Raw genomic sequence first — 16,500 nt, forward strand, 5'->3', positions numbered from 1 at the left:
AAAAATTGCATTTTCAGTCCAAAAAAATTGCATGTCCACCAAAAAATTGAACGTACAGTGCGAAAAATTGAACGTACAGTGCGAAAAATTGCATTTAGAGTCCGAAAAATTGCATGTACAGTCCAAAAATTTCATCTACTGCCCGGAAATTTGCATGTACAGTCCAAAAAATTGCATTAACAGTCCGAAAAATTGCATGTACAGTCAGAAAAATTGCACGTACCATCCGAAAAATTGCACGTACAGTTCGAAAAATTGCATTTACAGTCCGAAGAAGTGCATGTATAGTCCAAAAATTACATGTACTGTCCGGAAAATTGCATGTACTGTCCGGAAAATTGCATGAACAGTCCGAAAAATTGCATGTGCCGTCCGAAAAATTGCATGTACCGTCCGAAAAATTGCATGTACCGTCCGAAAGATTGCATGTGCAGTCCGAAAAATTGCATGTGCCGTCCGAAAAATTGCATGCACCGTCCGAAAAATTGCATGTACCGTCCGAAAAATTGCATGTACCGTCCGAAAAATTGCATGTGCAATCCGAAAAATTGCATGTACCGTCGGAAAAATTGCATGTGCTGTCCGAAAAATTGCATGTCAATATTGACTGATTTTTCAACGATCCAACAAAAAGGGTCCAGATTCTCGACGCCGATGTAAAGGAGTCATGAATCATTTATCGGAAGCACTTATCATACCGCATTACAGTCCGTGCGTTAGTATTCCGAAGTCACGAGAGCGCACCGATGTTTTCCGACAATTAATGGAAATGTTAGCATTACGTCCAGAGGATGATGATGAAATCTGTTGCATCACAATCCCTCTATGTTAGCGACCGTTCCAGGGATTGTTTTGATATCCGCACGTTGAGCTTTTGAATCCGTCAAAAATATGACAGGAGGAGCTTTGTTCGACCAACGGAGATATTCAAATCCAATTTTAAGCGACAATCGTTTAAAAGCGCCGGCATTTGTCGCCAATTTTCTATCTTAAGATGACACTATGGGGATATTTACATCACCACTTTTCCGTTCCGCCCTTGAATACTTTTGACAGGCCATCCAAAGCCATTTCCGAGCAGTCACACGCAACATGGTAGCGGTTTGATTTCTACTTTATAATTAATCACTTCCTCAGCTTCATCCTTTCTACTGAAGCAAGTTGTTAGCGTTAGCCCAGCTATTTATAGGCCATTCCTTTACTTTGGCGCCACGCGACTTTACCGGGAGAAACAGACTCCCCCTCCCTCACTTCACCCCCCATGGTGATATAGCAAAGGTGATACCGGTGCGGTTCTAACATGAATCATTTAATGGCGCTTAATGCATGAGAGGATATGTTGTTGCGTGATGCCATGAAAGGAGTGACGGGTGGGTGGGGTGTGGAAGGGGGGCGTTTTGGAGAGCTTTAAAGTCCACTGATTCCTCCTCGAGCTGCTGGGGAAAGATAAGCATCAGATGGATGAGCAGGGGACTTAGCCTGGCGGTTATTGATCCCTCTGCTACAGGAATGATCCACAAGTCATTCGGATAACTTTTTTTTTTTGTCCGATAGATCCTTAAAGGCTTTATAACAAATAGAAGAAGTGGCGCGCATAAAGTTTTTTTGGTGAAAAACTGATAGAAATAAAGGACCGTTTGGTCAGTGCGTCACAATAACATGAGTCGATCTCTGCAGAGGATAAAGAATCTGCACCCGTGAAATTTGTTGTGCAGCATACTGAAAGGTTAACCTTGGTGAAAAATGTAACGCCGCTAACGGCTGTATTTTAGCATGAAGCTAACTTTGTGAATAATTTAACACCTCGGACTGATGTAGGTAGACTTTGATAGTATTTCGTCATTCATTTAGCTTCATTTTAGCATGAGGCTAACTTTGGTGGAAATTTTAATACCGCTAACCTAAGTACATAAACCGTAAAGTATTATTTGATGGTACATTTAGCTTCTTTTCAAAATAAGGCTAACTTTAGTGAAAAAAAAATTAATACCGCTCATGGAAGTAGATGAACTGTCTTTTATATTATTTTATGGTTCATTTAGCTTCATTATAGCATAAGGCTAATGTTGGTGAAAATGTAAACACCGCTAACTTAAGTAGATAAACAGTGTTTTATATTATTTAATGGTTCGTTTAGCTTCGTATTGGAATGCAGCTAAGTTTGGTGAAAATTTTAACAATGCTAACTTAAGGAGATAAACTGTCTTATATTATTTGATGCTACATTTCACTTTATTTTAGCATAACGCTAACTTTGATGAACACTTTAGCACCGCAAACTGAAGTAGATAAACTGTCTTTTATGCTATTTCATGGTTCATTTAGCTTCAATTTAGCATGAGGCTAATTTTATGAAAAATTTAACACCGCTAACTTAAGTCAATAAACTGTCTTGTATTATTTGATGGTACATTTCGCTTTATTTTAGCATAAGGCTAACTTTGGTGAAAACTAACACCGCTAACTTAAGTCGATAAACTGTCTTATATTATTTGATGGTACATTTCGCTTTATTTTAGCATAAGGCTAACTTTGGTGAAAACTAACAACGCTAACTGAGATAGATAAACGGTCTTTTATATTGTTTGATGGTTCATTTAGCTTCATTTTAGCATGAGGCTAATTTTGTGAAAAATTTAACCCCGCTAACTGAAGTAGATAAACTGTCTTTTATGCTATTTCATGGTTCATTTAGCTTCAATTTAGCATGAGGCTAATGTTGTGAAAAATTTAACACCGCTAACTTAAGTCAATAAACTGTCTTATATTATTTGATGGTTCATTTCGCTTTATTTTAGCATAAGGCTAACTTTGGTGAAAACTAACAACGCTAACTGAGGTAGATAAACGGTCTTTTATATTGTTTGACGGTTCATTTAGCTTCATTTTAGCATGATGCTCATTTTGTGAAAAATTTAACCCCGCTAACTGAAGTAGATAAACTGTCTTTTATATTATTTCATGATTCATTTAGCTTCATTTTAGCACAAGGCTAACCTAGTACACCAAAACATTGATTCACAAGCAATCCGATGACTGCTCGCCCGTGCTAGCGTCAAGCAAATTATGGTCCACACCCTGAACTAGTCACCCGCCACTCACTGGGCGTTGACAAAATAATTACTAATTTAAATCAGAATCAGACTTTTTAATCGCACACGATCACACATGCATGGCGGGCGGCACGTGAAGCATTCCCACTGCCGTGTTTCCCCTCGGTGTTTTTGCACACCGTTAACTGCGGCAGTGCTCATTAATGATTCAGGACGAGCATATTTCCTTGAAATATGCTCGCATGGACACAGAAAGGTGTTCATCAGTCATATTGCGCTACATGCATGAATCCTTTCCTCCTCCTAGACCCCATACACACTTGTATAACCGCTATCTTCATCAGTGATTGATGGCTTACCGGGCGCTAAGTTAACACACGGCAAAAGCAAAGCAGCAAAAGTCTAGCCACCATATCAGATGAGGGCTTTTGCTCCTCTTTTTTTTTTTTTTTTTTTGTGTGTGTGCAAGTGCGCGTCTACCTCGCTGGCATTTCCTGGAGCGCGGCAGAGTGTGGCTGAGGAGAATAGATGGTGTGCATTATAATGAACACGGAGCTGACACCAGCTCATCCATCATGGCAGCCGGCAAAGTTATAGTGGTGGCGGGGTAAGAGAGAGAAAGAAAGAGAGAGAGAGACTTTAAATCACAAGATTGTCTAAGGATCTCAACTTTTTTTTTCTTTTTTTTTTTCATTTTGAACAGCTCAAGTTCTTGGGTGATGTTTTCCAGGGCTTACTATTCGTCATTCCTGTCAGGTTTCTGTACCCTGGCCCTTATATAATCACAATTCTCCATTTTGGGGGCGAGAAGCAGAAAACCCTCAACTGAAGTCTACGGTCAAGTTCATCGCGGCCATTTTATTTTATTTTTTTAGTTCAAAAACTACAGTTTGGTTTACGACCTTAATTGGTTCCCAGACAGAGTGTGTAAGGCGAAAAGTGTGTATCCCAAAAAATAATTTCCCATAGGAAACCATTAAAATGTAAATAATCCGTTCCCAGGTCCCCATAAAACACACTTTTCAACTAAATAAGCCTTAAATGACAACCGACGCCTACGGACAAGTTGTGTCCATAATTTGTAAAATCACTTCAAATGACTTCGACAAAGCGTATTTTACAAAGATTCCACGGCATATTGTGATATTTTACGTTTTAAGACTTGTGCTGAATATTCAGGAAGTCTTGTTTGAGTTGATGACGATGCCTGACGTGACATCACGTCAGGAACGCCCCTGACCGAGAAAGCGACACACAATGCATTTTGGGTACTTTGTTTGGTCTGAAAACATCTTGTTGAGCCATGTCGATGGCGAAATTAGAAGGGAAACACATAAATAACGCGATGGTGAATCGTTGTGTGTTGCACCAAGACTACTATTTGATACTAGTTGACACAAATTCCCAGCAAACAAATCAGCCCATTTTCAATGGAGCTTGTGCGCCATCTTGTGCATTTTCTGGGAGCTACATTGGAATCCAGACAGCTCGAATTGATACGGAAGGACTTCTTTAATCGATGTCAAACATTTATGCTTTCCTCTTCAGAACTATTTGAATCATATTCATAACTGGATGACTAACAAGAAAGCATCTTCTACGAATCTGAAGCCATTGTTTTGATTCTAGAGCAAGGCAAGACGTCCTGGCGTGACGTCACGAATAAGGGGGCGGGACCTTCTGAATCTCACCATTTCCGGGGTTATTTTGAAGTAGTTTTGGGACACTAACTCATTTTTATTGGTGCTTTGCATTTGACTAAAAATATCAGCCTGCGTGTTTTGGGTGTTTTAGATTCTATAAAACATTTTTCTGATCTCAGTTCGGAAACAAAAAAATGGTGTCGGTTGTCCTTTAACTGAAGTCCGCGGTCAAGTTCATCAAAATGTCAACAAAATGTCGCCATGCAATAAATAAGATGGAAAACTACAGGGGTGCAAAAACTACTGTGCTCAAGGATCACATTTGATTTTTCAAATTGACAGATGGTTTAAACTGAAGGAGTGAAGAGAAAGTTGGATATCCGAATACAATGAAAACACAAGTGCAAAACTGACACCCAGTCATTATTCTAAATTAACGCCGGAGCTGAAAAAAAACCCTAACAAAGACATCCAAGATTCTTCTTCTTGTATTGTAGTCATTTACCATCTGCGTAGTCACATTACAAAGAAGATCTCCAAGTCACGCTGAAATCAATATGCCGCAAAAGCACCTTCACAACACAACGCTTGCTCGAGTGAATCAGACCAGATGTCAGCGCCTGCACTCCCCAGGAGCAAACCGCAACGCCGCACACTACACACATTGTGCTTTGGGTACAACAACAAAAAGTCACTTAATAAAATTAAAAAATACATAAAGTTTAATTAATCAAAATTAAAAAAAATACTAATTAAAACAAAAAAAAATAAACATTAAAACACATTTTTACAAAATCAAAAATGAAAAAAACATTTTACAAAATTAAATAAATAAATATTTTTCAAAAGTACTTTATTTAAAAAAAACATTTTCCAAAATCAAAAATTAAGAAAACATTTTAAAAATTAAAAAAAAAAAAAATAATAATAATAATAATAAAAAAATAATAATAATAATAATAATAATAAATTAAAAATTAAAAAAATAAATAAATAAATAAATAAATAAATACATAAATATTTTTCAAAAGTAATTTATTAAAAAAACAACATTTTCCAAAATTAAAAAAACATTTTAAAAATTAAAATTTAAAAATAAATAAATATATATTTTATTTTTAATGTTTGAATGTTTAAATCTTTAAATTTTAAACTTTAAACATTTAAAAATGTTCACGTTACAACATTAAAAACATTTTTTTTTAAATGTAAGACTTTTAAAAAGATTATAAATTAAAATTACAAATATAAAACATTAAAAGATTACAACATTAAAAAATATAAACATTTTAACAGCTAAAAATAAAAAAAACAATTGCAATTAACATTTTAAATTACAATTTAAACATGTTTAATTTAAATTTTAAAATTAAAAAATTGAATAAAAAATTAAAGTAACATTTACAAATTAATATAAATAAAAAAATACAAAATTACTAAATTAACAAAAAAAGTAAAATTAACGTTGTAAGAAAATATAAATACAAATATAAATCAAAATAGATACAAAAAAATCTGAATTGAAACGACAAGAAAAATTACAATAAAAATAAATAAAACAACCTCTCATCAAGTCACTTCTTCAACCGCGATTTTTGCATGTGAAACGAGTACACGACGGATGAATCAGAGCTCCCGGAGGGCGTGGCCGAGCAGATAGACACCACATAACATTCATGACACAAACAGGAAAGTAGGACTCACAAAAAACGTCCTCACAGCATCATTTCTTGGCAGTACAAATATTTGAACAGTCAACGCCCGCCCTTGTAAAACTTGCCTGATCTTAAAATACACTATAAGATGCCTTTACGGGAAACTTAAAAAATTGGAATGCAGAAGACATATTTGGTGATGTTAAATGCAATGAAATAAAATTTGAGACTTACAATTGAGGTCTCTCCAGGGCTCTGATTCCACACGTCGTTCAAAAACCCCGGACGACAACCCTGGAATGCAAAAAAAATAAAAAGATTAATGAACAGGAATATGCGGAATAAAAAATTACGATGGGCCTTTTTGGATACTGTTAGAATTTAAGGCTAATGGATAACGTTATATTGAACCATGATGTCATTATCGGGTGCTATTTATTATGTGTCCCCCCCCCCCCCATGAATATGCAGCGTAAAAAAATACCATGGGTGTTTTTGGCTGCCGTTAGCATTTTAAGGCTAATGGCTATTACTGTTAGCTAGCTAGCTTTCTATCTATTTGAGTTACTTCTGGGTTGAGTGATCGCTGGCGCGTGTGGCTGCCACAGAAAAACTTATCACAAGCCATCTGTACACTTGATGCAAAAAGCTATCAACCCAGCTAAACAGAACACAATTGATGAGGAACTAGATAAAATTATGGCAGAGAAAGCCCCTACAAGGGATCATTCCTCAAGATGGTGAAAGAAGAAGGCTACGTTCCTCATCAAGTGTTTAATGCTGATGAAACCGGCCACTCCATTCCATCAAGCCATCAACGACCATCACAAAGGTAAATAAGACGACTTTATTACACAGTACGGTTTATTTCTTTAATTATAATATCATAGCACATTTATTATACATAAAATAAGGTATATTTTGTGTCATTTTAAGGCTTAGAAAATTAGAAAGTATGTTTTACAGGGGACCTGGGAACGGATTATTCTCATTTTAATGGTTTCCTATAGAAAATTAAGTTTTGGGATACACACTTTTCACCTTACACACTCTGTCTGGGAACCAATTAAGTTTGTAAGTCAAGGTATCACTGTATCTAGAAAATATCCTTTTTAATCTAAATAGAGTGGAAAACAGGTTGAAGCACCTAAAATTTTAGAGCCTGGCCTGCCTATACGGCACATTTCAACGAATCTAGCAGAGTGACATCGTCCGAGCCTCCGTGCGGAGAGATTACCACACATGGCGCACACTAAGTGACCGCCCGGCGTTTCCGCTCCGCTGCACAATCTGATGCCACCACCTGAACAGAATTTCAGCAGGAGCCTTGGAGCCGCTCATACATTATGTATCGCCGAAGGTCTGCTCCGTTTTCATGTTGCCTCTAATTCATCGCACAGAGAGCACACGGAGCCGGGTGACAGCCATGGAGCTTCAAATCGTGATAAAGAACTGTCATGTTGCCTTTTTCAAAGCATCGCTCACTTCCCACATTGCGGCGGCGTGATTGGCAAAATTAATTTAATAACATTGTTGATACCAGTCATCTATTCTGCCAGCCTCTGATCCTTTATTTATATCGTGATAGCATTCATATTCATATATTAGAGGACAATTGAGAGAGATGGTGGGGCAAAATGGTGCTTTTTTTTGTCAGCGTAACAGGGGAGGGCCACTTCTTTAGCTGGTTTATCATATTAAAAAAAGCATAGCATATGTTTTATTGAATCAATAATAATAATAATACATTTAATTTACAAGCGCCTTTCCGAACACCCAAGGACACTTTACAACAAAGACAATACACAAAATAGCAATGATCAATTAATCTATATTACATTTTAATCAGAAATTAATGTTACAGATCCTCGGCTCATGGAAAAAAGTGGATATTTTTCCCCTTCCCAGCTAGTTCAGGAGCTCCTTATGCTCTTAACAGTTCTTAAATAATAAATAATAACTATATAATAATAGTAAAAATATATATTAATAATAACAATAAAAATAACAATAGAAATAAAAAAATAGCAATAAATAAAAATAAATATAAATATTAAAAATAAAAACAATAAAAACAACAACAAAATAACAACAATAAAATAACAAACAATTAAATTAAATAATAAAATAATCAAAACAATAAAAACAAAATAATGAAATGATAAAATAATAAAATAAAACAACAAAATAACAACAAAATAAAATACCAATACCAATAATAACAACAACAACAACAATAATAATAATACATTTCTAAGTGCCTTTCAAAACTCTCAATGTCACTTTACAGTCACAGGATCGGTTTTTCTGCGGGTGAAAAGCGGCAGCCACATGCGCCAGCGTTCACTCAACCTGGAAGTAACTCAAATAGATAGAAAGCTAGCTAAGGCTAGCTAAGACATAGCCTAATAGATAGACAGTTAGCTAACTAGCTAGATAGCCACATAGCTAATAAATAGCCAGCTACATAGCAAGCTAGCTAGAAAGATAGCTAATAGATAGCAAATAGATAGCCAGCTATGTAGCTAGCTAATAGCAATAATAATAATAAAATTGTTATCATGGTTTTGGGTTCAACTTGGGTTGAAATCATTCATGACCGATAAAATCTTTCAGTAAACTCAGAAAAAAAAATGTTTGTTGTAATTTCAATGTGTTTTTAAGAAGCTTTATAGTTTATATCATTTATAGCCAATATCCTTTTCCCTTCTTCAGTCTTAGAGTTGGAGGAACTCATAAGCCATGTCTGACATCAATACGATACATAGAAGAATAAGGAGGAGAGAGGGTGGTTGTTTCGTCTACTTGTGGCCTTCACCAGGCAAGCACCAATCATATCGAAACGTGACAATCGGAGTGACACATGAACAATGGCTCCATTTTGCAGTCCCCTGTGAACAGGGCTACCCATCACAGAGGAGGGGTGGAGGTTTGATAGAGGGGTAGTCGGGTGGAGGGGGGGGGGGGTAATTCAATTCACAAACTCCCCGAATGCCACATGATATTGCTTAAGGGGAGGGGGGGGGGGCTAGAGTAGAGTGGTGGATGATGATAATTAGTTAGAACTCAAATTAATGCAGATTTTATTTTGAAATTGTCATAAAACTAAAGGAAAAGACTACATGGTCCATTGTGTTATAGTACTTGGTTTGGAACCTAAAATTTTTCTTCTGACATGAGTAATGCGCCGAATACGAGCAAGATCGCCCTCTGCTGGTCATTCTATATATTGCAATGATTTACATTTCTAAGCTATTCGACTAAGAAATGCTATTTCTTTAGAAATTGTTCGAATTTGGACATTCTGCGTGGAAAATGACAATTGAACGATTGATACCAATTAAAAAAAATATGCAATCGCTTGGTGAAAAGTGTTGACTATTGAAAGAGATGTAGAGGATAAAATGACAATGTTAAATGGTACAGTATTGTGAAAATAATAATTGTCTTGTATTTAATAATTAATAAAATACATAAATAATTAACAATTTAATAATAATAATCGTCCTTGTCTGCATGGTAAAAAAAAGTACAATTAAAAGAACGTTTAATGCCAAAAAAAAAAAATACCCCAGACGACGAGTACTTTTGAAATATGATGAGAAAGGAGATTTACCAAAAAAAATTCATGCAATGAAATAGTTTGTCTACACATTAAAAAAAGAAACAGGCTTTGCTTCTGTATTCACACAATTTATTGCAATGTTGGACAAAATGGTGGCTGAGGGCCACATGAGATTTAAAATGTGACCAAATAGATTTAGATATCCTGAAAAATTGTATCAAAATATTGAATGAATTCATCTTATATCTATCAGATTTTATTTTGAAGCAGGTCTGAACCAGAACTTCCATAACTGTACTGCACGTTTCTCCCACGCTAACCCATTTTCCTTACCATTCTAATATGTTGCTTCATTCAAAGATGTGTATTTTTTTTTTTTTTTTTAAAAAGACCTTTATTTAGTGCAGTCACGTCAAAAGATGCCACAGCCCATTTTTATTTACTCAAGCCTCCACTTTATGAGGCTGATAATGAATGCGACCCCCTCTCCAGACACACAGGTAATAGACTGTGCTCACACAGCCCGCTACACCCACCAGCAGGATGGCCACCACCACAGCCACCTTCCACATGGTGGATCCTGACTTTTTCTCATCTGGATCATCCAAAACAACAACAACAACAACAACAACAACGCGTTAAATGACCACTCGGTGAAACTAAAGTTGCCCATGACATTACCTTGCGTGTTGACGAGCAGCGATTCTCTTGACGTCACAAGTTCGTCTGAGTGTGGTACTTGAGTGACGCTGTCAACCGCCACTGTCGTCTCTGGCATCATTACAATTAGGTAATCGTCGGGTGACTTTTGAAAAATCGCGTCGAGGTCTTCATCCAGCGTGTTGTCTTCTGAGAGAATCCACGGGCCCATAATGTTTTGTGGAGGCCCTTTAAAAAAAAAAAACAGACGGCGTTTAGTAACGCGCAGCCATTTGTTGTCGACGGAAAATGACATCACGGCGTCGAATGGCTCGTCCAGGCTCACCTGTTTACTTCGTTTGGTCACGTGATAGTCACAAATTTAGCATTTGGAGTGGGGGGCAAAGGAACTCTAGTTACTCGAGAGCCATTTCAAACTTTTTTTTTCCCCCACAAAATCCCCATTTCTCCAAAACATCAGATTAATTAAAACGTTCATGGTTGCTTCAGGCCTCGACGAAGCTTACTGATGAGCTGATACTTTTTACAGGTGTGTTCGAGGAGGGAGGGATGTCAAACCAGGCAGGATTTAGATCTCAAGGAACTGGAGTTGCCAATGTGATGTCATTTTCACTCGACAGCGAACATAATTACACCACGAATTTAAAAAAAAAGTATTACTTTTTCAACGTGTTGTTGTCTTTAAACTTTAAAAATAAACGGAATTACGTTTAAGACAACTCTTCACCATCTGGACTGGAACTGGAGTTCCAATTTCTGTGAACTGAGTGATGTCATTTTCACTCGACAGCAAAGTTTTCACAGCGAAAATAGTTACACTACAATATAAAAAATACTTTCAACGTCTTGTTGTCTTAAACATTAAAATTAAACGGAATTACTCTTAAAAAATAACTTCACGATCTGGACTCAAGTAACTGGAGTTTCCGACTTCTGTTTTGTGAACTGAGTGATGTCATTTTCACTCGACAGCAAAATGTCCACAGCGAAAATAATTACATTATACCACTTTTTTTTAATTAGTATTTTTCAGCATGTCGTTCTATTTAAGCTTTAAAATTAAACGGAATTGCACTCAAGCCAACTCTTCACTAATCAATCCGTCCAGAAGAATCAGAAAATTATAATTGTTATTTTATATAAGTGTCAGTTAAACGTGGACGGTTTTGCCTTAGCAAAAAAAACAACAACAAATATTTCTTCTTCTTTTCTTTTCGGCTTTTCCCTTCAAAGAATATTCACAAAAAAATAATATAAAAAACCACCAGTGAGCACACTTCTTACCTAGACGACTGCTCGATAGTGTAAAAAGTGCCACCAGCACGAAATGAAGAAGCGACATGGCTGAAGTGGGAGTTGAAAGACGGCGTTCTTTCTCCTTAAATGCACAACCTTCACTCAAGGAAATTGGAATCACCTGTAGGGCGATTAGAAACACTGGCATACAATATTTGGAATTATAATTAGTGGTGTTGTGAATGGTTAAGAGAATAAAGCCAAACTACGTGTTATTCAAATATCAGGAAAATATTTTTTTTTTTTTTTTTCCATAGGCATCTATAATATAATCAAATCCAATACAAACGCTACACACTAAAAGTTAGATTACAAAAATAAATATGTTTAGCCACTCTAACATAGTTTGAACATTTCGTTCGTTATTCTTTTGATTACACAAGTGGTAGTCCTATCACACTTTTGAGTATTACATCATACTCTTTATCCAACTAGTTATTAGCTGTTCCAGTATGACTGGCGCCAATGAAGTATGAGCGCATCAGATTCCGAGAAAATAAAAACACACAACATGCACATCATTGTAGTCTTTATTTAATAAGTTACACAATGTTTTTTTTTCTCCACCAGTGTTGACAACAGATGGCGAGTGTCCACTTTGACTTGTGCTACTTTCATTTTCCGTAAAACGAAAATATCCTAAAATGTAACCCGTCCCCAAAATCCCAACACTCAACCAAAATAGAAAAAAAAAAATACCTGTACAGTATTTCTTTATATTAGTGACATGCAGCCACAGGGCTATCACAAGTAAACTGAAACGATAGCACTGAATATGAATAAGTTTTCCAACCGCCACCTAAAACAGGAAATAAAGGTAAAACAGCATTGACCGTTATTGCAAATATGACATCAAAAAATTCAAACACTCTCAATATTGTGTGAACTATATTCCCTTTGTTGCCCCGTAGCAGCTAGTTCCCTGCGTAGCTTATAGTTTTGCGCACCTCGTAGTCCCCGCCGTTCAACGTTGAGTACTTTGATACTTCACACAATGGCATTGTTGTCCTTGAAGATAGTAACAAATTACACAGCAGCGATGAATACGCGTCAAGTTCACACATTCACAGTACCATTATCGCTAAAAGTGGAGTAAATTGCATTCCCAGTGCTAAGCTCAGCAGCTCTCAGCTTGGTAGAGTCAAAATGCAACATTTGAAAAAGTACCAGACGATATAGTTTGTGAAGAAAAAAAAAGTGCAAAGTACCCAAATATTGTGCAGCCCATTTTAAGAACGCTTAATAGCGAAATACATCCCTGCCGTGGAACATTAACCGTGACATGACAGTCAGAATAAGACGGCAACACACCTGCATAGTGGTATATACAGTACATGTTCAAAAACAACTTAAATAAAAACAAAAAATAAATCCTTTTTCTTCTCCAATCTTTGTAGTTCCTTATTATTCCTGCTTCTCACCGTGAGCGTAGAATTTCCGCACGCTGGAATCCAGCAGGTAGTCCACAGACCTAAAAGGTGCACATGTGGTCAACAAGAGCATTTACGCAGTTATGAATGTGCAAAGTATTATTAAACCTCCGCAACAGGGAAAAAAATGATATTTAAGCTATCTAGCTGGCTGGCTAGCTATCTATTGGCTATATAGCCATCTAGCTATCTATTGACTATATAGCCACCTAGCTGGCTAGCTATCTATTGGCTATACAGTTATCTAGCTGGATAGCTATCTATTGGCTATCTAGCTATCTAGCTGGCTAGCTATCTATTGGCTATCTAGCTGGCTAGCTATCTATTGGCTATATCGCTATCTAGCTGGCTAGCTATCTATTGGCTATATAGCTATCTAGCTGGCTAGCTATCTATTGGCTATATAGCCATCTAGCTGGCTAGCTATCTATTGGCTATATAGCTATCTAGCTGGATAGCTATTTATTGGCTATCTAGCTGGATAGCTATCTATTGGCTATATAGCTATCTAGCTGGATAGCTATCTATTGTCTATATAGCCATCTAGTTGGCTAGCTATCTATTGGCTATATAGCTGGCTAGCTATCTATTGGCTATCTAATGGCTATATAGCTATCTATTGCCTATACATCTATCTACCTGGATAGCTATCTATTGGCTATATAGCTATCTAGCTATTGGCTATCTATTAGATATCTGACTAGCTAGCTATATATTAGCTATATGGCTATCTAGCTGGATAGCTATCTAGCTAGCTATCTCTTAATAATAATAATACATTTCATTTATAAGCGCCTTTCAAAACTTTCAAGGACACTTTAGCTATCTAAAAGCTAGCTAGCTCTATTTAAGTTACTTCCGGGTTGAGTGAATGCTTGCGTGTGTGGCTGCCGCTGCTCACCCACAGAAAAACGTATCCTGTCATTGTAAAGTGACCGTGAGAGTTTTGAAAGGCACTTATAAGTTAAATGTATTATTATTACTACTATGATTATTATTACTACTAGTATTATTATTATTACTATTATTGTTACTGTTACTGCTATTATTATTATTATTATTATTATTATTATTATAGTGCCTCTTTGCAATTTTTTGATGATGATACTAGTGCAGCGTGTTCTACCGGAAACAAATTCCTTGTGTGTTCTACATACATGGCAATAAAGATGATTCTGATTCTGATTATTATTATGATTCTGATTATTATTATTATTATTATTATTTATATGCTACCTGTCGATAGGCGAGATGATAAAAGGGATGATTGAGAGCCCGACGGCCGTGGTGGTCCACTTGCGAACGGGGAGAGGCAATTTGGTGGTGCGACCCAGCAGGTGCAATGTGGCGGCGCACACGCGGTTAATAGTGAAGCCCGGGATGACAATGGAAGCCAGGGTCTGCCACACGAACGTGTCTGCTACGGCCACCGCCACTCGCGTTTTCTGTCCTGGTTCATCCCCGTGCACCTGAATGAGCAGAAGAAGAATCAATCATGTGATACACAGATTTGTGATTCATATTGGAAATATATAATATGAATTAAGCAGCAAAAACCACCCATTTTGAACCATCTCTGGAGAAAGCCATTTTGTCACCGAATCTGGTCACGTGACATTCACGTTGTGCCGTGATTGGCCGTCAACTAAGTTACCGTTCCAGTCTCACTCACCGAAGCTGCTTTCTTGCCTTTATCCACAGCATCGGCGGTGACGTAGGCTGTGGCCACGGCGTAGCTGCCCCACACCAAACTCACCGGCACCAGCGGCCTGAAGGCCTCCCCCACTTCGTTGGCGTAGCCTGAAGAAAAGGAAGCCGTACATGGTTAGCAGAAGCAAGCCTGTTTTTTTTTTTACAAATAACATTGTATCTTAGCGCAAAAGATGACAGTCAGCCATTTTTATGCTTACTTCTTTGGCATTTGACTCAGCATGATTTAGACTTGATCTTAGTTTTACTCCATGGTGCTTTCTACTATCTTTGTGACTGCTTTATTGTGATAGTTCTCCGTGTTACAGCTTCAGCTGTTGTTAAAATGCTATATAAATAACTATGTATTGTATTGTAAATGTCCTCAAATGTTCCTAGTGGGACAAAACCATTATTTTAAGAGACGGTTTTGTTATGACATGTCATTAAACAAAAAGTGATACCCGCCTATGAGATGATGACTCCGAGTCCCAGTGAATCAAAGCTTCAACTTGCTCAACTACTTTGGTCTGACTTCGGTGCTAACTCCGAAAACTAACTAGCTTAACCATAAACAGCTCAGATAAAGCGTCAATGTATATAAATATTTTTTTTCTCTGCTTTTTGCCACAAAATGCCCTTGACGGAAAACATTTTTTTTAAGGACAGCTGTTCCTCACCACCGCAAGTTAGCTCCCTAGCTAGCTAGCAGCTCCAGGGTCACCCTGTTCCCTTGACTCATTCCTGCGTTTGCTCAAATCAACTCCGGTAGAGAAAAAAATAAAGAAATCTCACTCACCGAGGAAGCGGACCCATGTGTCGCGATAGATGTCGACCTCTTTGTTTGTTTTTTCTTCCGTCATTTCCATGCTTCCATTCGCCACGATTTACTCCATCACCTTTCCAATGTTTCACGAATGTGTGGAAAGCCGACAGTCACGGTCGATTCACAAGGGGGCGTGGCCTTCCTGCCGCGTCATCAGCGGCTATCCCGATTTACGACACTCGTTTCCGTACCGAACAAAAAGGCACGTTTATATTTGTTATTTATGACGTTGGGAATGTTGTTTTTTTTTTCGCAAAACGTAATATATTTCATATTGGCACTCCCTTGCATCTGAAAGTAATACGTTTAATTTCGATATTACCACAAATGATATAAAACGTAACTTAATTTTCAACACACTACTCTTAACACTGAAACAGAAAAATAAGCACTGTTAAATCTTATATTAGATTTAATTTAATGCGTTATCTGTGTGTGAGAGATTTTGAAGATACATTTATTTACACAGGACCAGCGTTATTATACATTTTTATTTTAAAAGACAATGCAAAGCATACATGTTCTCTGCAATAATATCTTCTGTATGCTAACAATAATCTATTAATTTCTTATACTTTACAAATATACATTATGGTTACGTTCTTATCGTGTGATTGGAAAGTGTCCTTGAGAGTTTTGAAAGGCGCTTATAAATGAAATTTATTATTATGTCATTAACGTGT

The 16,500-nt window shown here is 36.9% G+C and overlaps 1 protein-coding gene across 1 annotated transcript; it reads right to left on the reverse strand.

The window, feature by feature from the left end:
- Positions 1 to 12,386: 12,386 nt before the first annotated feature.
- mtfp1 (mitochondrial fission process 1) lies at positions 12,387 to 15,950 on the reverse strand. The gene is made up of 4 exons (XM_089019899.1): positions 15,791 to 15,950; positions 14,975 to 15,102; positions 14,539 to 14,771; positions 12,387 to 13,343 (listed from the first exon to the last, which is right to left on the reverse strand). Exons 1-4 carry the CDS (start codon positions 15,858 to 15,860, stop codon positions 13,277 to 13,279), a joined length of 498 nt encoding a protein of 165 aa, XP_088876025.1. The 5' UTR covers positions 15,861 to 15,950; the 3' UTR covers positions 12,387 to 13,276.
- Between the last annotated feature and the right edge of the window lie 550 nt (positions 15,951 to 16,500).

This window comes from Hippocampus bargibanti, linkage group LG18, assembly GCF_051943395.1.
Source record: "Hippocampus bargibanti isolate YZ-2025 linkage group LG18, ASM5194339v1, whole genome shotgun sequence".
Taxonomy (NCBI): Eukaryota; Metazoa; Chordata; class Actinopteri; order Syngnathiformes; family Syngnathidae; genus Hippocampus; species Hippocampus bargibanti.